This window comes from Xiphophorus maculatus, chromosome 24, assembly GCF_002775205.1.
Source record: "Xiphophorus maculatus strain JP 163 A chromosome 24, X_maculatus-5.0-male, whole genome shotgun sequence".
Lineage (NCBI taxonomy): Eukaryota > Metazoa > Chordata > Actinopteri > Cyprinodontiformes > Poeciliidae > Xiphophorus > Xiphophorus maculatus.
Window position 1 is genome coordinate 7,350,011 of NC_036466.1, and position 23,084 is coordinate 7,373,094.

At 40.4% G+C, this 23,084-nt stretch overlaps 3 protein-coding genes across 9 annotated transcripts in view; 1 reads left to right on the top strand and 2 right to left on the bottom strand.

Moving 5' to 3' along the window:
* Positions 1-15,094, bottom strand: part of LOC102220386 (histone demethylase UTY-like) — a 22,174-nt gene extending 7,080 nt beyond the window's left edge. Inside the window, exons 1-17 of one of the 3 annotated variants that reach the window (XM_014474783.2) lie at positions 14,893-15,071; positions 14,688-14,751; positions 9,982-10,090; positions 9,558-9,607; positions 9,037-9,095; positions 8,467-8,587; positions 8,318-8,372; positions 7,753-7,787; positions 6,457-6,550; positions 6,234-6,360; positions 6,028-6,126; positions 5,697-5,916; positions 3,687-3,824; positions 1,238-1,369; positions 1,076-1,147; positions 482-583; positions 52-381 (exon numbers count right to left, since the gene is read on the bottom strand). In XM_014474783.2, coding sequence (XP_014330269.2) covers positions 52-381; positions 482-583; positions 1,076-1,147; positions 1,238-1,369; positions 3,687-3,824; positions 5,697-5,916; positions 6,028-6,126; positions 6,234-6,360; positions 6,457-6,550; positions 7,753-7,787; positions 8,318-8,372; positions 8,467-8,587; positions 9,037-9,095; positions 9,558-9,607; positions 9,982-10,090; positions 14,688-14,751; positions 14,893-15,071 — 1,986 coding nt within the window. Of the gene's footprint in view, positions 1-51; positions 382-481; positions 584-1,075; positions 1,148-1,237; positions 1,370-3,686; positions 3,825-5,696; positions 5,917-6,027; positions 6,127-6,233; positions 6,361-6,456; positions 6,551-7,752; positions 7,788-7,915; positions 7,963-8,317; positions 8,373-8,466; positions 8,588-9,036; positions 9,096-9,557; positions 9,608-9,981; positions 10,091-14,687; positions 14,752-14,892 lie in introns of those variants that run through there. The other 2 variants (XM_023329982.1, XM_023329983.1) reach the window with 2 other exon arrangements.
* Positions 15,095-15,117: 23 nt separating this feature from the next.
* On the top strand, positions 15,118-18,479 carry LOC102219358 (FUN14 domain-containing protein 1). 5 transcript variants are annotated; one of them, XM_023329985.1, is made up of 5 exons: positions 15,118-15,207; positions 16,210-16,378; positions 16,889-16,964; positions 17,259-17,393; positions 17,610-18,479. In XM_023329985.1, exons 1-5 carry the CDS (start codon positions 15,156-15,158, stop codon positions 17,685-17,687), a joined length of 510 nt encoding a protein of 169 aa, XP_023185753.1. In that variant the 5' UTR covers positions 15,118-15,155; the 3' UTR covers positions 17,688-18,479. The 5 variants fall into 5 exon arrangements, with proteins under 5 accessions (XP_023185753.1, XP_005814730.1, XP_005814727.1 ...); XM_005814673.3 differs by lacking the exon at positions 15,118-15,207 and adding an exon at positions 15,764-15,947; XM_005814670.3 differs by lacking the exon at positions 15,118-15,207 and having other exon boundaries at positions 15,954-16,378.
* A 473-nt stretch (positions 18,480-18,952) lies between these two features.
* On the bottom strand, positions 18,953-22,001 carry cenpl (centromere protein L). Its single transcript, XM_023329984.1, has 5 exons — positions 21,896-22,001; positions 20,669-20,840; positions 20,326-20,580; positions 19,668-20,240; positions 18,953-19,300 (listed from the first exon to the last, which is right to left on the bottom strand). The coding sequence occupies exons 1-5, from the start codon at positions 21,913-21,915 to the stop codon at positions 19,226-19,228; spliced, it is 1,095 nt and encodes a 364-aa protein (XP_023185752.1). The 5' UTR covers positions 21,916-22,001; the 3' UTR covers positions 18,953-19,225.
* Positions 22,002-23,084: the final 1,083 nt, after the last annotated feature.

A 23,084-nucleotide genomic window follows, 5' to 3' on the forward strand; every position in this document is an offset into this window, starting at 1 on the left:
TGCCAAGCGGTTCATTTTTTTAAAGAGCTTTTGGTGGACAGTAAGTCCAACCTGAGAGGAATTTAGGTGCGGCGCCGCGTCCTGTGGCGTCGTGCTTGTGCAGGTGTGAGGTAGCGGTGCTGCGGCGGCTGGCGGGTAAGGCACGTCTCCGTTGGGTCCCGGCTGATTATTAGCGCTGCCGTTGCGACCGTCGCTCGTGGCGTCCAAGCGCCCAACTGGCCCGTTGGCCATCGGCTGTGGCTGAGGCGGGCAGAAATGGCGGGGTGGGCCCAGGTGGGGCCGCGTGGGGTGGAGGCCGGGGTTAGGAGAGGGGAGAGTGTTAGCGGTGGGGCCGTTAGGAAGGGAGGGACGAATCGGAGCTCCCGATGCATTCTGCCTCATCTGTGAAAGGAAAAACTTTAGATATTTAGTGAAACTGGAAACAGAGATACGGGGATGACGTTTTTTTTTTCACCCCCAAATATGCGGTTTGACCGTTTACCTGGTGCTGCTGCATTACTGCAAGCTGAGCCTCCAGCTGCTCCAACGCCTGTAGCTCATGGGGCTTCAGGTTGCCTCGGTTACCGCGCAGCTGTTCCAGCATCTACAAAACAAGCAGCAGGAAGCCTGAGCTTAAACGATCCGTTCCTCAGAAGATCCATCAGATTTCACATCAACTTTACATCAGAACAATTCAATCGTCCAGTGGAAATGGTCTTTCCCACATTCACTGAATGCATCAAAACTAGAAACCTCAGTCAAAATCAGAATCCCAAAGGAAACCCGACATTTTCTATTTCAGTTTTGAAAACATTCTAGGTATTTGAACACAAGACATTTCCCTTAGAAGTACTTATAATATTTGTACGTTCTCCAACTCAAAAAATTAAAATACAGATTTTGACTTCTGATTCAACAGTTTACAATATATTTTTGTCAATTTCTATCTAAACAAACAGAAAATATTTTGGGTTCATACAGTTATGCAACTCCAAGAAAATCTCAGAATTTTTTCCTAATTATATAAAAGGTTTTCTTTTTCTTCATATGGTTTGAAAATCTGAGTCATTTCGGGTCGTAGAAAATGATCACCAACCTGTAATTTCTGTGGGGAGAGGTACCAGCTCGGTGATGGCTGTTGTGGTGGATTACTGGGCCATGACTCATTCTGAGGTGGGGACATTTTTTTTTTTTACAAAGAGTCCAACTCAACAAATGCTTCCAGTGGATGGAGAACACAAAGCTGTCGTATGTTTACCTTGGCAGGACTGCCGGCTCTTCTCCTCTTGGCCGGGCACGACTGGTCCTCCGCTTGGCCCAGCGCGCCTGCATGAGGGGGTAGAGACTGACCCGAGCCCCCTCCCTCTGCGCTGTGATTGGGCTTACAAGCCTGGAGAGAAGGGGATGGAAGGGGGCACAGGCAAAAGTGAAGCAAAACAAATGTGAGGAGGCAAAGGAGGGAGACGAAGAAAGAAAAAAAAAAGTCGAAGCAAAGTAGAAAAATAAGATGGAGGGAGAGTGGAAACCCAATTATGGGTGGTTGTTATCGAGACGCAAAGCGGCAATAAGATGGTTTGGGGGGAAAACAAGGAAAAGAAGAGAGAAGGGGAGAAACAATGCCGTGATTTTGAGTTTGAGCTTAAAGCAAAAAATAGAAAAATAAAAATAAAATAAATAAATAAATAAATCCTGGCTGGAAATTCAGCACTACTGCTTTTTTCCACACCATTAGGTCACTGGAGCTAAATTTACAAGTTTCATTTACAGCAAGGAACAAGCTGCTGTGACTGAGCAGAAGATGCATCTCATAAATTAGATAGTTAATCAAAAGAGTCAAATGTGGCTGCTGACAGGTCATTGTTTGTATTTTTTCTATAAATGTCTGCAATTGTTTAAAGCTTCATGTTTTGTTGTTAAATTTGGGTTTAAATAAATTAAAGTAAGCATCAGGCGTAAGCCACATCAGCTCCACTGAAATCTATATAAACATTTTAAGGTCATTCCCACAGTCACAGCTACTGAAAAAGCAGAGCTACAGTATTTTTTCCCTTGCAAAAGTATCCACACCCCTTGAACTTTTTTCACCTTCTGACCACATTACAACCACAATGTGTTTCACTGGGACTTTAATGCAAGACAAACGCAAAGTATCAGATAATTATAAAGTAGATGGAAAATACATGTTGTTGTTTTTTACTTCTCGGTACTTTTTCTGTTCTTGAAAAGAGCTTCAAGGCTTTGTGGGAACAGTAAATAACGTCCCATAATAAAACAAAATAACCCTTGTTTTGTATAAAAGTTTTCTAGCCACAAGCTAACTAGCAAACCCAGTTCTTGGTTGTAGCTATTAACTGCAAAACAGTTAGCTACTCGGAAATTTATAGTTCAGAAACTAAAGGACAACATCCACATCCTTCATTAAGGTCATATTAAAAAAAAAGAAAAAGCAAAGTTGGCATGCTAACAGTTAGTAGAAGTAGGCTTACCTGCTAGCTAAGATGGACTAACTAGCTAGCTAGCTAACTTTAGCTTTCAGTGTCCCTCCAGGAGGAGCAGAACTGATAGCAGCAATAAAATTCTCGATAACCACATTTTATAAAAATTGCTATAACAAAATTCAGCAGGTTCTCGTATCTACATAATTATACATATAAATATAAAAAAGTGACTAAATGCTCAGCTGTGTTCTCCAGAAATACATTTCACAAACATTATTTGAGCAGCAGCAATGAAATAATCTTTTTTGCTTGTTTTTCTTTTTTGGAGCATTTCAATCATTTTCAATTAAAATATTTCTGGTAATAGTTAAAGCATATTTTTACTCGAGGTGATCAAACCATGCCTACTTCGAACTCATCTAAAAAAATGTTCTCCTTGCCCATCTTGACATTTTTTTTTTGGCTTCCTGGTGAAATTGTGAAAAATGTGTAGCATTTTCTTTCCACTTTATAACTTTATAACGTTGTTTGATTCCACTTCAATAAATAAGTGGCTCTAATGGGACAAATATGAAAAAGCTCAAAGAGTGGAACAACTTCATTCGGGCCTCATACAACCTAAAGAAAACAACAGTGATCACGCACAAACAGAACTACTGATATCTACTGATTGTATACCAAACACTGAAGTGACAACAAAACAGTAAGGGGGAGGGCGTTGCTAGAACTCTATGAGCGGCTGCAGTTGCTTCTAAGGTCAGCTACTTGAAAGAGGAAGAGGAGAATGATGACAGAGTCAACGGGAAGGCCTCTACAGCAGCACGGCCTCATCGATCACGTCGGAGCATGCTCAAAAGCCAAAATTAAAAATTATTTTAAAAAAGGAGGAGAAAGAGAACAGGAAAGAATTAAAAGGCCTTTGTTAAGTTTTCATTCTGCTGGAATTGAGCGTGATGGGTGAAGGCGAGTGACTGCTGCAGAAAAGAGATGGAGGGGGAGAGAGGGGGAAATGCAGGGTTGGGTAACACTTGGCTGGAAACCTCGTCGTTCCAAACTGAAATCATTGTGCTGAATGTTTCGCTTCTTTTGAAGCGTGCGCTCTAATGAGAAATTTTGTGACGTAGGAGCTCAAGTGTTACCCATCCATATGCACGGCGGCGCCTGTGCTGACCTGCGAGGTGTGTTCTGTGTCTGGGCAGATGGAGGAAGGGTGGGTGGGAGGTAGAGGGGAGGGGTGGAAGGTGCGAGTTGCTCTATCTGGTCTCTCACCTGCTGCGGTGCACTGCTCAGGCCTCCCTGCCTGGAGGTTAGCTCAGCTGGGATTGGTAGGCTCCATGCCTCCTCAATAAGAGGGAGCATTTTACTTTTACCCTGTAGGCTACTGAGCTGGGGGTTACTCAACTGAGCCTAGGGGAATGGAAAACGACGTGAAAAACAAAAAAAAATAAAATAAAAAAATAAATAAATGAATTTAAAAATTTTTTTTTAAAAAAAGGACAAAGTTGTGATGACCTCAAAAACAAGGAATGATCAGAGCAATGGCAATAGGTAGAGGTCTTTTTAACGATTTCTGGCTGCATGGATCATCATCATGAATTAACCACACAAGAAAGTGCTTATATGACACAGAGCAACAGTCACAGATCAATTAAAACAAGCCGAGCTGCTTGTCTTAATGCGACATGATATTACACTAGCAAACGTGGTGGAAATGTGACGTTCCTTCATGCACATTCAAAGAAAAATGACATTCTTTGGACAAAAATAAGGATGAATATATGGGATATAGGGACTGTCAGAACCTCAACCGATGGTAAATGAGGGAAACTTTCTGTCTGCTACTTTATGTACCCCAGCTGTCAGGGTCTTTATCAGAACTGTGCTAGAATCTGGTCTTTTTTCTTTTGAATCTGCCTTCAAATCCAAAATAAAACCCATGTAAATGTAACTCTGTCCATTGGTTTCAATAAATGAAACAAAAAAGACAATCTGCGTCTCCATTGGGTTAATTGGTCAATAAATGAGGGGGAAAAATCATATGCAGGAAACATGGGAACCTCTGGAGGAAAAATTATTGTTTTTAATGGGTCAGAATAAATCAGTCTCTGTTATAAAACCGTACTTCCCTCAGATTTCTACATCAATTTGAATTTAAGGAGAGAAAACATCTAAGTAAATGCCATAGCTAGGACCACAACTGTTTGTGAGCATAAAGTTCCTCAGAAAACAAAATATCACAGCAGTTTTTAGCAGTCGTGTCCCACATCAGTATGAAAAGTGCGGATGTTTGTGAAATCCATCTAATTAGTCTCAGCTGCAACCGTTTTTTTCCCTGTGTCTGAGCTAAATGATTTAGTATGTACAACAGCGGCTACAGTCGCCAGCTGAATTTTTGTTTCATTCACACGTGGAGAACTGATTTGAAATTACTTTTCTAGTCTGAAAACAAGCCAGTGGTCTATAAATGGATCAAAAGAGTTTTTCAATTTAAAATTTTTGTTACAAGCAGTACTGTGGTGAGAAAAAAGACAGGCTGAGCTTGGGGAAGGGAACTTTTAAATCCCACTATAGGGTGCTGGTTTGTTAGATCTCCACACCGCTCCTCTTTGTTTTACACAGTTATGTAAATCATCACATAATTCGTCACCTTAGGTTTTGATAGAAGTTTATTAAATCCTTTCCTTTTGTTCTGTAGAAAAAAAATCTATTGCCTAACTTTCAAAAAATTAAAGATGTCAATTAAATCTACGTTTTATGGTTTTATTGGGTATCGAAATGTGTTTTTAAACATCGTCCAACCCTAGAACAACTATTTCAGAGTTTTGAAATAAAATCGGTAGGTAGGAACAATTTACAGGGGTTTTGTGGGGAAGCATTTGAAGGCAGCAAAGGACAGAGGGTTCTTACTTGAATTTAGTTTGTAGGAATGTCATGCACAAAGAGAATCTCTGAATCCCACAGTATCTTAAACCCAATTCCCTGGGAATACTATATAGAATATTTAAGTTTTTCCCTACAAGAAAATTTTTTAAAAAGGAGAAGAAATGGTAGTACAGAAGACACTGAAAGATCCCAAAGCTTTCACTCCCGGGCAAAATGAGGTTTGTTTCTTTCAGTAGCATGCATTGGCCTGAATCCTACTGCACTCAGAGCCTCTCAAAGAAGTAATCAGCAGCCGGCGGATTGCATTGTTCCACAAAAATCCAGCTTAAGCCGTCTTCCAAAGATATTTTAGGGGAGGGAGGGGTCTCCCTGCTTTTAATTGCTCTTTTCACCCACCTGGAGACATTTGATGCGGTGGGTTAGCGCGGCGGTGTTGGTGCAGCCTTTGCTGCGCGTGGCGTTGATGTAGCACTTGATGGCGTCGTGCGGCTGGTTGCAGGATTCGTACAGAGTGCCCAGGTCCATCCAGGCGGCGGCGTGGCTGTGGTCCAGCTGCACGGCGCAAATGTAGGCCTGCAGGGCGTCCATTGGCTGGTTCTGCTGCTGGTACAACACCCTGAGAGGGGCGCGTGTCACAAAGAGAGGAAAAGAAACAGCTTAAATTTAAGAATAAAAACAAAAACTACCCTGATACACGTTGCTACTGTACACAGAAACACACATTTACCCTATAGAGCACCAAGTATCCGCGCTAGCCTCCGATTTATCTATGGATTGCCGATAAGAGACGAAGGCATCCTGGACTTTGCCAATGCTAGCGTAGCACCTGCAGGTGCAAGAGAACGAAAAGTCATTAGGGAACTTGTCAACAGCTGAAATATAATTTAAGAATGATTTTATCAAACGGTAAACATCCCGTTTGATGCAGCATACCTGCCAAGGAAGTACCAAGACTGTCCGGAGTTGGGGTCAGCTTCCACGGATTTCTGCAGACACTGGATGGCATAGCTGTCCCTGCTGGCTTTGTCCCCCAGCTGTTCCACTGTGTGGTGCATCCAGCCTGAGAAGAAGCCAAAAAGAAAAAAATAGACTCCGTCAGAGATGCACTTTAAATCGAAAACAATTTGTACCACGACTAAATGGCAAAGAAGCTTACCCAACTGCTGCAGGGTGGTGGCCTTCACCTGAGCAGGGAGGTCCTCGGTCTGCAGGAGGGTCTCGTAGGCCTCCTTGGAAGCCCCGAATCTCTTCTGCAATATTCAGTTAAGAATAAGCGGATTAGAAAGTTTTCGTTTGTCTTATTCGACCTTTTAGAATTAAGAACATATTAGAAAAATGTGCAAGATGTGGTTAAAAGAAGCATTCTTAATGTGTAAATATATATAATGGTCACATTAGATCATAATTGGATACAAAGACGGTCAACCACAAAGGTTATTGCAAAGAAAGCTGAATGGAAGGAAAAAGTACACCAGCAACAGAGATAATTGCAAGGGTTAAAAGAAGCCATTTTAATTTATATATGCTCAATTAATGACCACGTAAGACTGATGATTGGACATAAGGAAGGCACGCAACAAAACTAAGTTGCTAAAAAAGCTGACTGTTCACAAAGCATATTTAGAGAAGGTTGAATGGAAGGAAAAAGTGAGCAAGAAGCAGGAACAACTCCAGTTGTCAAAAGAAGCATTTTTAGTGCATTTGTAATAGTCATAAATATTCTGGTTGGACAAAAGGAGAGTTTTAAAAAAATGGTTTTCCAAAGAGCATATTCACAGAAAGTTGAGAGGGAGGAAAAAAAGTGCACCAGCAACATCAGAGAGGATTGTCAAGCCAAATCCATTCACAAGGATTGAACTCAGACTGAAGTCAGCGCATTGAGGGGCTACAAATGTACCAAAATTCCCTGTTCTTAAAGCGACAGCCTGTGTGCTTTGTTCATATTTAGTCACGTTTGCAGGTAAACATTCATGAAGCGGGACAGAAAGCCGAGGTGTGTGTGTGTTACACTCACACGCGCGGCTGAATCTGACCACATTATCTGCAGCGTGCTGCTGCTCCCAGCTCAGCGCTACTGTACCTCTCCGCTGCAACCCACATAAAGAGACAGAGACGCCACCAGCATACCGAAGAAGGCAAGACAGACTTTGCTGTTTCCGTGGCAACCCCCGATGATCGGCTAATCTTGTACTCCCCTCCCGCGCGCAAAAACCCTCCTACCCACCCAATCTCCCCATCCATCAGCGCCTGGTTTATGATGCAAGAAAAACAGGGCTTTCCCCAGCATTGAGGTGCTCACATATACATTTCTATTACTAATAGGAAAGATGCTTTTCACACAAATCAAAAAGGTAATAATAAAAAACCCACACACACATTCCTGTACCCTTGAGAGCAAGGACAATGGATGCACAAGTTCAGCAAACAGATGAAAATAAAACCAAAAACTTACCTGGATCTCATACAGATGAGCAATGTGGAACTGGACTGTAAAAGGAAGAAGAAGAAGAAACGGGTTAGGCAGAAGTTAATTGAACATTCCTCCCCCTATCAGCTAGTAATCCTCATTTATCTTCTAAAGTCTTTGGAAAGTAGTGCAGTGGCGTCGGGAGAACCTGCGACGGGAGCGGATAGGTAGCCGTGATCCTGGCGGCACCTCTCTTTGTCTGGAGCGCTGCAGTGTCTGATCTAAGCTGCCTGAGTGACTTTCGGCAGATGGAGGGGAGAGAGGGAGTTGAGGAGAGAAAGTGGGGGAAGGTGGAGGGGGATGTGGGGAGAGATCGGGGCTGCCCTTGATATTTTCTGTCTGCGCGTGCGTGAGAAGAGGATGAGGAGGGGAGGACACGCCGAGGCAAACAGGAACGGGGTAAAAAAAAAAAAAAATCTGGGAGAAAAGGGATGCTGCCGTTGTCAAGGTAACAGGTGCCAAGGTGGAGCTGCATTTTAAATCATGGTTTGACTTCAAAACTACAGCACCTTACACAGAATATATGTAAATAAAAATCTTGGTGGCTTACTTTCAGCTTTGGACAAAGTGCAGGGGTTGGAGTCAATCAAAGCCAGCTGAAAATGCTGCAAAAAAAACAAAAACAAAAAACAGAACCAAATGGTAGAAATTAGTCAAATTTTTATTAAACACACGCAGACCATCCTGGTTTCTGCGTACCTTTAGGCTCGACTCGTAGTCTGTGTTGACTTTGAACATGAGGCCCAGGCGGAGGTGGATCTCCTTGGCCCGGGAGAATCCTGGATCGATGTACAGCACCTCCTGGAATGCTTTGATCGCCCTGCAGGAGGAACCAAGACGACATGAGGAGGTAGAGAGCGACGGATCGGGGAACAAAACGCTGCAGCGCATCCCGAAGGAGCGCCGTCTCGACCTGAATGCTAAGCGCGTTTCCTCGACAACGGCCTCCGATGCGGGCATAAATTCCGACCATGCTAATACAACTTTCTCCCAAAAACATTTAGTAATTTAAACTACTCCCAGTCAAGTTTCTTAAAGTGTTCAGTTTTAATTATTATGATGCTAAAGTATTTATGAGGGGGAAAAAAAAGCATGCAAGAAACATCTGACACAAGATCAATTTTTGTACTTGCTCAAAGAGGAAACTGTTTATTTGAAACTGATTTAATGCCCTTAATGCAAAATTCTATATTTATTAATAGTAAATTTTGCTGCGTTTATCCGACCAGGAAGGCTGTTGCAGAAATGCGACAAACAGATCGGACTCACCACTGAAAGGCGTTATAGTGGAAGTAGACCATTCCCAGGCCATACAGAAACGCAGCATTCTAGATAAGAGGGAGAGATGATTTGAAATTAAAACACACGACTTTACCACTTCATTTCTACTCAAATAAAAAAATTAAAAGAAAAAGAAACGAGGTTAAAAATGGTGTGGAAAACTACAGATGACAAGGCTTTGTCATTTGTAGCTAAACACCAAAACTGTTCCACTTTGAGGTTACCTGCTAACATTTACTACTTGTTACAGCAAACAAAAACAAAAGAAGAGGTTAATTCATTACTAGCATTTAGTAAACCGCAGAAGTTCACAGCCAGGTGCTCAGAATGACTGACATGAAACCTGAAACCGCATCTCACGCTGACATCTAACCCAAACGAGACCAGAAAGGTTTCCTGTGAAGGAGCGAGCGCAGGCGTGGGCGGTGAGGCGGCTTGGATGCGTGTGTGTGAAAATAAGTGTTTTTAAAAAAAAAACAAAAAAAAAAGATAAAAACACAAAGCCTTACCTTCCAGTAGTCTGATTGTAAACTGTAGTACCTCTGGTATGCTGATAATGCTGGAATGAACAGAGAAATGTGTGAGAAATTTGAAAACACAAAAATATTAATAATGAAAAAAAGGCCTATTGCATTTTTTCCTTCCACTCAACTTTCAATTAAAATGCTTATAAAGACTCAAAAAATGCTAGATTCTTCCCCAACGACTTTTTGTGGCCAACTGATATAGCAAAACATTTGGGTTAAAACCCCATTTTTGTTTGCTTTATGTGTATTTATTAGCAGAAAGTCACAATCATCACATTTTCTCAAAATAGAAGTTAAAGATGTATTAGCCAGTATGTAATCCATTCATACAATACAAAAGTTTCACTATTTGAACTGAGTTAGTGAGAATAAAAGGATATTTCTAGTCACTGAAAGGAAGGCTCACCTTTTGGATAATCCTCCAAGAGGAGGTTGAAGTGGCCAAGCTGGCAGAAGACCTCAGGCTCCACTTTCCCCTCGGCTTTCAGGATGAGCGAGTCGTAGCAGCGGACAGCCTGGGAACACCAGGAATAAACACACGTTAAACCTTCCTGTTGTAATTTTAGCTAGCACCTATTATGCTGGTTTCCAATAGTATAATGCTTATAAAACACATACTTTTCACTAAAAACAAAGACTTCTGAGTGCTTTCTGATTACACAAAAAGTCACCAACTCCATTACCAACAGAATTAACTGATGCACAGTGATGAATGTTTTTTTAAATAGAGGACGGTTGGGATGAAATGGTGAAAATGTCAAAAAGTTAAACTGACGTTTGAATTTAAAATTAACAGGCTGGAATTATGAGTGAAGTTGATGTTTGGTTTATGTGTGGGAGTAGAAAACGTCGCTAACATTAGGGAAGTTGTGTAACAGAGGAAGTGAACGGAACTTCACTTGATAAATAAAACAGACTAAAACCTCTGTTCTGTTGCAAATTATTTAAACAGCAAGATTTTCTTTTTTGCTGCTGTTGTCTTGGTTTAATGTAGAATACATTTATATTTTTCAGGATTGACCATTTCAGAAACTTTATTTTCTTGCTTTTATTTAATAAATACTCCGTTTCTTTAATAGTAGAGCACAATATGGAAGCTGCTCAACATACTTAATCAAAAAACATTATTGGAACATGCACAATAATGTTGTGCCTCTCTAAAATTAGCCTACCCCCCCCAAAAAAAATATAATTGTTGTTTATACCTGCAACTTTCAGACTTAACTGATAAAATCTCCTTATGTTGGGGTACAAAAATATATATAATTATAGCTAAATCTGCGTTACAACAGAAACCACGTAAAATTGACTTCCAGCTGGGATTATAGCTGAACATTAAATAAATTAGTTTACTCAAATAAATCACGTAAAAGCATATTTTTAAAAAAATCCAAACAGACAATTGTTCTGTGATTCAATCGAAGCCTGACGTCTTATTTTTAACAAAATGTGAAGAAAAATAAAGTAAAGGTGAGAGAAGGTCCAACTTAAAAGAAAAAGAAAAAAAAGTCATTTGTAAGGAAGGTGATAATATGTGATGTTTTGCAGGGATAGTCTAGGTAAGTCATTAGGCTTTGAATGGAAACAACCTTGGGACAACTCACACAGATGGATGATTGCTTGACTTTACAAAATAAAACGCTGCTACTTCTGACAGAAGCTTGTGTAACCAAACACATTCAGTTTGAATGGAGGCATCAGAAGTAGAAAGAATATAAAGAAAATAATAGTAAAATAAAGGAGAGTGAGATAAAAGGTGCGTGAATCTGAAATATGATTCTTGCTGACAGTAGACATAAACCGGTCTGACTTTTCACATCTGATTCCGATTCTTGGTTTCATCTGGATTCCAGTGATACGTTTTCAACTATTGTTTTATGCGAGGACAAACACAACCAGACAATATTTTTATGTTTTCTCGCACTTTGACTTGGAGATTAGAGCTACAAAACATGACTTAACAATGCAACAGCAACACTCTTGTAGAGTATTGCAAAGACAATATTGATTAAGCCACATTTCCCTGACACTTAACTTTACCACAGATTTTCCTTCCACCCAACCTTCCATTGATGTGCCAGAATCCAGCACTCTGAATTGCCAACTTCCTTAGGAATTATTTTTGTAGTTTGTCAGTGACTTCTGGACAACTCAAGTAATCAAGTAAAACAACTCTTTCTGAAGATGTTTTTTTAGTGCAGTAAGAGCAGACGCTGCAGAGAGAAAAACCCCCAAAACAAAACACTTGAGATATCTTTAATATGTCCCGTTCATAATCATATAACTGAACCAGTTCTTCCCAGTACCAAGATGGGAAATTATAACATATGAAAACCCAGACATTTTCTTCCAAAAAAAACAACTAAGAAACAAAAACAAATTGTCTCACAACTTACAGTTTAGCTATTAGTTACTGTGAGTTAGCGTCAGTGCCAGATAGTCACTAGTGATAGTGACCTAGTTCTGTCTGCAGCACTGAACCCAGTCTTATCTGCACACAATGCAGAGGCCCGACCACTGCAAAGCACCAGACAGGGCTGTCAAAAACTGAAACACTGAGTGGGAGTGGAGTCATAAAAAAAAGTATTACAATAAGGTCAAGTGGTGAGTGTTTCTGTTCGTCTACAGACTGGGTTTGGTTTAACACAAATGGACAACGTGGTTTAATTGCTTTCATTTTAAAAAAACAGAAAGGTGACAACTGTTCCCACAACCCATTAGAAACGTTTACAATAAATAGTTTCTTTTACATTTTTTCCTCAATGGAATTTGAAAGAAAAAAAAAAAAGTGCTGCAGGTTTTTTTTAACAGCATTTTTAAATCCAACAATCTAATCTTCCCAGCAGTGAAAACTGATCCTACAGTAATGAAAATGACATAAAAAAAAAGAAGTAGGGACGTATTCGTATGTCCATTTAACAATTTTATACCTAAAACTTTCTGTAAAAAGCCCTTTTGATTCAGCATTCAAATGAATACAGCATTGTTTTAAAAGCTTACTAAGGCGCTGAAATCAACATCCGCCGTGCAACTTTAAAAAACAAACAACATGCGCAAACCAAAGAGTTTTCAGGACCGTTTCTCGTTTAGCTATTGTGACGATGGGGGATTAAAGGTGGACTGAACCAAAGCTGTATATCAGTGTTTTTCAACAGAAAAATGGTTTGTAGATCACTCTGTATGAAACATAATCACTCATCTGAAATGGAGGCGAGCTGAATGTAAACATTATATGGAGAAAAGTAGGCTAAAGTGCAAACCAAGCTTCCGGTAGTATTCAAACAGCCCTAAAAACCATCGCAGTGATTATAGTAGCAGATGTGTGACCGCATCGGTACTATGTAGACGCAGGTGTGCTTCAATGGTGCATTCAAGAACGTTGCGTTCTTGAAAAATGACACCGACTACTTAGGCGTTTTAAATTTTGTACAGCGGTTTTAATAAGCAATAATAAAAAAAAAAATCTCTGATTAAATCTCTAATCAATTCTATATGGCTCACTTTCTGGAATGCTCCAAAATGTAAATAAAAGTCACACGCCTGTCAGAAAATATTAACATTCACTGTCGAGTAGAGTAAATATATACTTGGAAATGTGTCCAAAATAAAGCAAAATGTGATTTTTAAAACTGGTTTTTGAGCATTGTTACGCTCAAAGAAAGAAAGAAGCAACGAAGGAGATAGGGAAGAGAGATAGGAGACAAGGGAAGACACAAACAGGAAGAACAGAATCAAAGAGGAAAGAGCAATTTTTAGACAGTGAGGCAGGTCAAGTCTGGCAATACACATACTTATCCAGAACCAGAAAATACTCAAATTCTCTCCGCATTTTAACCAGACTACATTATTTTAATGTGTTTTTTTTTTCAATCAAATTGGAGTAATTATAACGAACTGCGTTGTTATAATTACTCCCAAAGATCAATTTTGCTTGTTTTGGGCTTACTCCACATTAGCTGCCCCTTTTCTCTCGCGAGAATTGCCACACTGGTACGGCACACTTGTCCCTTTTGCTGCTTGTGTGCAGATAGAGGTAAAGGAGCGGTTCCACTTCCTAGTAGGTATCCCACACCACCTAGCGAGCGGATTCATTGAAGGTCTCCCCACATTATCACTTGTCAACAGCTCCACCTTTTTTTGGACAAACTTATCAAACAGTCACAAAGCCTGAGGAGTTCGTACTCGCCAGTGCGTTGTTGTATTGAGCTACGTACAGGTAGACTGGTGAAAGCTCATGCATGAACTGTAAACAAAGGACCCTGACACCATCTTGGTCGACGAGTGGGACACGCATTCACAGTGCGCCAAGACCGGGGAGAAAACCCAACATACCGCTAGGCAGCACGTAAACAGCTCGGAGCTAAGCGTTTACATAAAATTTGTTGTAAAGCTATCGGTGTCGTTCCGCCATCTTGGACAGGCAACCAGCCATTAACGTCACTTGAAACGGCCGTCAGATGGTTCCTACTTACTTCACGCAAGCACTCATCCAAACTCAGTTTATAATACAAATGAATGTATTTATCCCATCAACTGCAAGCTAAACAAAAATCCCGAAGGAAGTGCTCCGACACGAGCTAATCACAACTAAACAACGTCAATTGCTGTGGTTATATTATTCCTATAATAGTTTATTTAGGTACTATTATAGGGAGGCATCTACGGCATGCAGCTAAAAAAAACCTGACATTTACTTCTCATTCAAGTTAAAGGCTTGCATGACTGAAAACCATAACTACGCTGTGCACAAGTGCACACAGATAAGCTCCTTGGAAGGGCGGTTGCCTCAAACTAACATATGCTAACGCTAACTAGCAGGGTAAATCGGAAGAACGAATGCTCTTGCTGGTAACGCAACCCAGCCAGTAGTCACAACATGTACCTGCAGGTGCAGAGTCGCTCATCTTATGTGAGCAGCTGAGCTAACTGGCTAAAAAAGGGGCTGCGGCTAACTGGCCTTGGTTTCTCTACAGAGTGGGCCACTTGTATTCGGCCCAGCCCGCTAAATTAGGAGTGAATTTTAAAGCCCTGCACTGTGGTTTGTATTCTTAAACCAGTTCTGTGAATATGAACGCAGCTTCGTAATGCAATGCATCCAGTTAGACGAGCTACCTTCATCAACAGGGCCTTCGTTCTGGCGCCATCTTCATGAAGCTTCTGAAATCCAAACAGTGAGCTGCAAAGCAAGAAGACAACATAGGCGGCTCAGTATCACTTGCAGGGCGGTTCGTGGACATTTAAAACACGAAATGGAGAAAAGCGATTAATTTTGCGTGTCTGAGCATTAATGCGAGTGCGCGGAGTTGATATTCCCGACCTGTCGATCCCGGCCAGAGTCTCCCTCTCCTGGGCTGTCAGTGTCGGAAAGTCCTCCTCTGTTTCACTCGCTTTTCCCGCCGCCATTTTCTTTCCCTCATCACCAGCAGAAGAAGCCGAGCCGAGACTCCGAGCAGCAGCGCAGGCAGCGGCGGCGACGGAGACGCCGCACGACTGCATGGGACGAACGCAGTGCTCCGCCGAGTCAAAGGAAGGAAGCCGAAGACAACAAAATGATCAAAAACTTTTCCCCAGGATGATAAGATGCTGTTCGGTGTAGTAAATCCTGTCGGGGGGGCACAAAAGCGCTCTCCGGGTATCTCCTCACATTTTTCATCACAAAGTAATATTATCCCGTTGTTGCGATGCACGTAACTGAGTGCAGTATCCGAAATGTGGGTATTTCACCATAAAATGTGTTTCGGCCGCGAAGATAAAGTTGTTATAATTGTGAAACCCAAGCGGACCCACGCGCCGTTCTAGCCCCGCCCTTTCTTCCCATTTCATCCAATAGTAGCGCCCATTTCCTACCATATGACTTCTCTGCTATACCATTTTTTTATGGTTTAATGTAAATTTGTCCCTGAAAATCGCAAATTATTAATACCACTACAATAGACAGATAGATAGATCCTAACCCTCACAATTTGTCCCTTAAGTTTTAGCATCATCACAACAAATAAACTACATTATTATTGTATATATACGTACATATGCATATTATATCACACATTATTATTACTCTTACATTAACAGTACACTTCTTTAATTATTGTTTTTCATCAGTTTGAAAATGTGATTCTACATTTTTATATTCTTGTATTTAAAAAAAAAAGTAATAACTATTTATTATTTCATTCATAAAGTTCAGTACAGTGAAAGAAAGAATGCAATTTGCAAATAATTTCCTAAACCACTGAACGTAAATAAATGAAATGACAGCTTTTTTACCGCGTGACGTAGGAAGTCGTCATGCTGTGGGCGTGGCTTAGAATTGTCAACATCCCGGTGACATAACTAGTATCTCCAAAATGGCGACGGGGGACCACAGAGAAGGTTAGCAACTGTTCTTGTTGCGATTAAATGATTTTTTTATTTTTTTTTTTTAATTCTTTTTCTATAAAAACCTAGTGTTGGAAATGAAATATATCTTTCAAACACAGTGAAAACAAACCCGTATCACACCGGGAGCTATTCGCTATATACCTAGCTAATATTAGCTACTCCTAATGAAAGGAAAAACAACGTATGAACCGAGCACTTGAGCTTAGGGTCAGAAACAGCCTAAAATATACATTTCATGTGGTTAACAACACAGCAGGACAGGACGACCCAGAGAGCGAAGACGAGGTCTATGAGGTGGTGGACCTCACAGAGTACGCCCGGAGGCACCAGTGGTGGAGCCGGGTGTTTGGGAACAACTCCGGGCCGATTGCTGAGAAATATTCCGTGGCCACCCAGATCATGATGGGAGGGGTGACTGGCTGGTAAGGACATTGTGGATCGACTAAAACAGAATCTCTATGCAGTTATTTCCCATCAATTAAACGATTATGTCGACGATAATATCAGTTTAAATGTTCTGGATTACATGCAATGCCTTGCAAAAGTTGTTCTACCAATTGAAAATATTCATATTTATCCATATTATAACAAAAAAAAAAAAATCGAAGTATATGTATATATCAATTTCATGTGATAGATGAAGAAAGTTGGATGCAATCTTAAATTTGAAGAAAAAAAGAAGCGTAGTTTTTCTGTATTTAAAACCAGCTCCTGTTATTCTGTTACATGTCAATAAAATACAATTTGTACTGAACAGAAAGTTTGAGCTGCTTTATGTTGGTCTATTACATCAAGTCCTAATAAAATCTAGTCAAATTTAGTCACATGACAAAATATGGAGACTCTCAGAAAAATGACTGCTTCTGCAAAGGGCTGTATTTTGGCTTTTTTGGTTTGAGAACCAATTCTCCTTATCTTATCAACCTGTCCAGGTGTGCTGGCTATGTTTTCCAAAGAGTCGGGAAGATAGCGGCGACTGCCATTGGTGGAGGATTCCTTCTTTTACAGGTAAAGGCATGGAAACAATGAGTTTATGCTGCCCTAAAATAAAAAACAAAAACGTTGCGGCATCCTTTGAAATACTTAAATGAAAAGCGAAGAGGCCAGCTGCACAGCATGCTGCTCGACTGCTTAACAGCAGAAAGAGTAGCTTTGTGTGTGCTGGCTCTGGGTGGACATGAGCCATCTGGGTGCATACGCAGAATTGCATTCATATCGGTTCTTTTTTTCTGTCCGTTGAAGCAATCTCTGTTATATTTCACATTGAGATCAACATGTGGTTATGATTTATTCCTCCTGCAGATTGCTAACCACAGTGGTTACGTGCAGGTAGACTGGAAAAAGGTGGAGAAGGACGTAAACAAAGCAAAAAAGCACCTGAAGAAGAAGGCAAACAAAGCAGCCCCTGAAATAAACACATTCATTGAGGAGGTAAAGGTACCTGGAACAACGCTTGCTCTTTTTTAACCCCTTTTTTGTTTTAAATTTAATCTTGCTGATGTTATTTATCCTTTTCTAAGTTTGTCATTAAAATAATTAAATGTGGTGTTGATCTGAAACAAAGCAGTGCCCTCTAGTGTTAGGCTAGAACAGCTACATCAAAAATGTTTCCTGATTCAGAAAGTTTTCTTTTTTTGCCTCATTCTCCTGCAGGCCACAGATTTTATAAAGAGGAACATCGTCCTGTCCAGCGGGTTTGTTGGTGGCTTCTTTTTGGGACTGGCATCCTAAAGCTGCAGCTCACACATTACCCTCCCACCTACTGTGAATCTCATCACTACATTTATCTCCATACTTTACCTCTTTGCCCCACGCGTCTCCTGATTTATCACATAATGAAGAGAGAGTAGGGGTTCTGTTAAATATGTAAGCATGATCTGTTGTGACAGTGGCACTCCTGCTCTATCCAAGTGTTTTCTTTTCTTTTAGATTCTGAAATTGACCGCTGAGGGTATCATTGTAAATATTTCAATTCTCATCAGAACTGTACATATTTCATACACTAGGAGTGGACAAACTCAACTAAAACCCAAGAATTTACTTTTTTATGTTGCTGAAATATTAGAAAAGTTAGTTTTCTCAAAAAAAAATTGTGCATTTTCACACCACACGGCATGATCAAAATGCTTTTTAAATGACTGGGTGGTCATCGGCTGAACTGTAATTATGACCAGGCTGTAGATCAAAAACAAAATGAAAGTGTCTGGATTCTCAAAAGCAGCAACTTTGACTCATAAGCCTCTTATTGTAGTGGTTGTGAGTCCCTTAGCATCTGTGTAGGAATAACAGCGTTGTTACGTTATTTATAGCAGTCAAACTCTACTCTTAAGTTGCTTGAATTTTATTTTTGCCTTTTTTTGTATAAGTGCAATAAGCTATATCATTATTTGTTCTTGAAGATGTTGCTAAATCTTAAACTGGTGTTTTTTGCTGTTTGTTTTTATTTGACATGATTTTGATAACCCTGTTTGCGTTTTATTTGTGTCTTTTTGGAATAAATATGCTTGAATTTGTTGAAATTCACAGTTTTCTTAAAGTTTGCTCTTTGATCAGAACATTTACATATGCCTCTCACTAGAAAATATTTAATTAGTAGAAAAAAAAAACATGGTCATACATCATTTCAAAGTTCACCATCACACAACTATTAAGACCTATAGAAAATACATTGAAAAATCAAATACATGACTCCTCTTCAGACAGAGTTCAGTTCTAATCACAAGTTAAACTCAGCATGAATGCGTTTCATTTTAGGTGTGTAAGCTATTTTAACGTAGCAAAAATGATTTTAGTGTGTTATTTTAGAACTCATGGACACACAAACAGACGGAGAAACAAATGGGAGGACGGATGGACAAGATGAAGTGATGACCAAAAAAAAACTGACTTAAACCTGAACACAAGAAATAAAGTTTGAAAATGTCAGCTTTTTGCTACACTTTTTTCTAAACATGTCAAGATTATACATTTCACATTCTGTACAAAATGAAACAAAATAATTTTTGCTTTTATTCATGTCAAGTCACAAATAAAGTAAAATACTCACTGTATTTACAAAAAGGTGCAAAGCTGAGGGGGGTGTGCATTTGAAACACCAGTATCAGGTTCAGCATCACTCGTTATAATTGTGAGCAAACTGAATTTCTCTGAAAGTGTGAGTCCAAAAAAATAAAAAGAATGTCTGGTTTCACTTACGTTTGTATTAAAGCAGAAACTAAAAAAAAACAAACCTATAGTCTGTTTTTTCTGATGGCTGCTCAGTGTCACAGCTAGATGGGCATTTTCAGGAGGGCACATTCGGTGAGCAGGCTGAAGATGCTGATTAGATATCTGCTACTGGAAATCTGAAATAAAAGAAAACATTTGCTTCAAATACTGTAGCGCATGTACATTGCAAGTCAGGATGCCTGAAATTCAGCATCACCCCTACTTGGTCAATATAGTGGCGAAAAATACATACTTAACATGTCAAAGCTTTTCCTATCATCAATTAAATAGAGGTACCGATATGAAATTTTCACAAGGTATAAACAGTCAAGAAATCCAGAACAAATGCAAAATAAATTATGCGTAATAAAGGGAACAAATATTCCATTAATTAGCTGAGAAATGGGAGAGAAAGCCAAAAAACCAGTTGAAATGCATCTTTTTTTTTTTAGAGAAATCCTGCTTTCAACCACTGCACATATACACACTATGTCAATACAGTACCTTTATCTTGCCGTTGACTTTGGCTGATCCCAGTGCAGAGGACACTTGGTTCAGTTCCCCAGCTGAAAGGTCCACCCTGAAGTGTCTGTAAAAGTGGCTCATGAGTCCCTGCATGAACCTCGTCACCTCCGAGAAGTCGATACACACTTCATCCTCCGCCTCCCTGCTCTTCTCCGCTGAACTCTCCCTCGTGCTTCTCCACAGGTCCAGCACGTCGTCAGAGTCGACCGTGTAAGTCACCTGTAGCGGTGGCAAGACTGGGAGAGTCCAAATCATTTTCAAGTTCTGGATGTTGGTTTCCATGTGGCAGTTGGTCCATAAGGCAGCAAGCCACTGCAGAGTGGTTTGGTTGATGTCCAGAGGGCCAAAGCAGCAGTCAAAGGTCCTCTGTAACCAAGACTTAACCAAAGAAGACAGGTCCTCAGCCCCTTTGCTGCAAAACAGAGGTAGGCAGGTAAAATCCTTTGGAAGCGACTGAAGATATTCAGGGTTACCATTGATGCAGGACAACCACCCACACCAAACCGTCTTCGGTGGATCTTCCTGCCTTGCAAACATTGGCTTTGACTGTACCTTTAAAAGAAAGAAAAAGGGACAAGATGACAAAACGCAACCGAAAACGGCTGGAAAATCCTCCACGTCAGAGTCCCATCACTACCTGGATGAGGACAGTCTCAGGGTCATCGCTCGTCTCTGCCAGCCCCTGCAGCACGGAGAAGGAGACTTTGAAGGTGTTCTGCAGCCCCCCCACCTCCACCGCCAGGCCCTCCTGCTTCTCTGCAGCAATGAACGCAGAGAGCTGCCGGGAATAGCTCTTCAGCTGGGTGTGTCTGAACTGGTAGAGAGGAGTGACGTACGACAGCTGCCACTCCGTTTTCACCAGCAACTCCAGGTGCTCTGGCTTCACTTTTTCCTTTGAAATCAATAAAGTATGGTCATCACTCCATGACTTTCGAAACAAACAGAACCACCTATCAAAGTGAAAGCCAGGCGCCACTCACAGTGATGTTTTGGGACCTTGGAGCTTTCCTGCTGGTGTTCATTCTTCGTGCGGTCAGCGCCGGCGTCAGGCCAAGCCCTGATGCGACGCCGAAGCAGGTGCGGATTGACCGCCGGTAGCTCTGACTTTTGCTCCTCCTCTTTACAACACCGCTGTGAGGAGTCCTCCCTGCACTGAAGAGCAAAAACAGATGCAGGACATTGCGTCTGTTTTATTCTCAAAGAACATAGACAGATAAAACATCTCGCTAATTCACACTTTGGTTTGTAAGATGTTCTTTGTGCACACTTGAATTCTTATAATTACTTTGGAAGTCAACAAGCTTCTGGCTTAATTCTGACAACTGCTCTTGGCAGATTAGGTAGATGATACTGTGTGTGTGTGTGAGGGGAATCGGGGGGTAAGGCAAATAAAATGAATTTAATCAAAACAATTTACCAGCTAAATTTAAGGTCCATTCCACCCTCAGATTATGTCCAATTACTTTGCCTCTGAACAATTTGTCATTCCCAACTGATTAAAGGCCTAATAGTATTATAGTACTATTTGAATACATGCTTGCATTACTTTGCATTTATCCAAAATATATAATTTTAGTGATTATAACTGCCCTTTAACAGGAAATTTAAGTTTGATATAATGCCACAGCACAAAAATGTGAGTGTCTTTTTTACAGTGGATGTAATTATATGGTTTAACTATATATTGACCCTATGTTATCTCGACTTTTGTAGAATTTGAGAAATCCACAATAAAAACCTATGCACAAAAAAAGCGCATGTCGACTGCTAATAAAGCTATGACAACAATGAATAGATGAAAACGTCTGACAACCACTGTCTGTAGAAGTCATAGCTCTTCCAGAGTCTTATCGGAAAACTGTGCTATAAATATTTGAAGAAGAAAAGTCGAAAACATCTCTGATTCTGCTCCGACATAAAATATTGTCGCCCAAAGCAAATGAAAGCGAGAATTAAGTGATGTGAAAACTCAATCTGTTATCGTACTCGGTTGGATTTAAATGATAAAGTCATCGGAGATGAATAAAAGACACCCAAAACATTATAAAACACACCTCACGCAAAAATAATTCGTGAGCTATTAAGCTAGCTGAACGCCCCCTGTGCAAGGAGACTCACAGGGAAAGCTGTGAAAAACGACAGGTTTAATGTCGTTTGCTAAATTAGTTCCACCAGTTAAAAGTGCAGAGATTACTGAAAAACTGTACCTTTCGCGAGACCCCTCCATGCTCTGTTTACCGACCAAAGCGCAGAGGAAAACAACAAACAGTAACAAAAACTGGAAACTAGTCTTCTTCTTCTTCTTCTTTTTTATGGCGGTTGGCAAGCAACGTATTGACGTGCACCGGAAACTAATTTTGAACAATTCGCGGTCTTCTTCTTCTTCTTCGTCTTCCAGCATTCCAGCGGTTCGCATTCAGGTTACCGGCGTATTACTGCCATCTACTGCTCAGTCGATACCACTACGTTTGCAATGCCATTCAAAATCACGACTTTAACTTCTTACGTTGTCACATTACAATAAAAGTAGGTAGAATAGAAGACCAGCAAGATGTGCTCAAGTAAGGGCAGCACTACTTCAACATATTTTAAAACTAAGTAAAAGTAAAAAAAAAAAAAGTGAGCCGTCCAAAAAGCTCAAACTGAAAAAATGATAATAATAATTCTTGCATATAATGTGACGAAAATTTGAATATTTAGGCAATGAATCAGTCGGGCACAACTTTACAGCTATAATTTATTCAAATAGTTGACCAAAAAGATCATCTGCTTCTTGCAAGAAAAACATTAAATGTACTTGTATTATTTTAAGTTTATTTTAATCTAGGGGCTCTCCATCTTTGCGCCTGTATGTGAATTGCCGTGTGTGCATATTTTATAGCTCCCTTTCACATGAAACCATGTTACCATAGAAACAGGGCTCTTTTCTTTTTTCCCCGTATGCCTGTTCTCATTTTTCAGCTTCTTTGCACTTTATTTTGATTTTCATCCATCTGCTTTGGCTGTACTTATTGTTTCTAGTCCCACATGTGCACTGTTCATGTGTCTGTGTATTTCTATGTTTTCTGACTGACTGAGCATTGAATGGAGGGATATTGAGCAGCAGATAGCATGATGACCACATCAACAGCCAATCAAATGGTTTGCACAAGCTGGTAGGTTCAACCAATGGAGGAAGCCTGAAGAGGATGTGTGAGGAGGGATGCAGCGCTCCTCACACAAACTGCAGAACATACTCCAAGTACACAGCACCATCTAGTGGCAAGCAATGTCCTTGTTCATTCCCATCTGTGTCCCTCAAAACGGTAAAGAGCCAGGCAAACCAATCTGTTTTGATGATCCCCAGTACTTTTAGAAAATATCCTGCGGACTTATGACACAAAAAATTTACTTCAT

What these genes read in the sequence shown, in the direction of transcription:
- LOC102219358 (XM_005814670.3), top strand. Translation starts at nt 16,140, where the DNA reads ATGAACCGAGCACTTGAGCTTAGGGTCAGAAACAGCCTAAAATATACA. An exon ending in ATGGGAGGGGTGACTGGCTG is followed by an intron (nt 16,379 to 16,888) that starts GTAAGGACATTG and finishes CAACCTGTCCAG; the next exon opens with GTGTGCTGGCTATGTTTTCC. An exon ending in CATTCATTGAGGAGGTAAAG is followed by an intron (nt 17,394 to 17,609) that starts GTACCTGGAACA and finishes ATTCTCCTGCAG; the next exon opens with GCCACAGATTTTATAAAGAG.
- cenpl (XM_023329984.1), bottom strand. Translation starts at nt 21,915, where the DNA reads ATGGAGGGGTCTCGCGAAAG. An exon ending in ATGGAGGGGTCTCGCGAAAG is followed by an intron (nt 20,841 to 21,895) that starts GTACAGTTTTTC and finishes TTTGCTCTTCAG; the next exon opens with TGCAGGGAGGACTCCTCACA. An exon ending in AAGTCAACGGCAAGATAAAG is followed by an intron (nt 19,301 to 19,667) that starts GTACTGTATTGA and finishes CTTTTATTTCAG; the next exon opens with ATTTCCAGTAGCAGATATCT.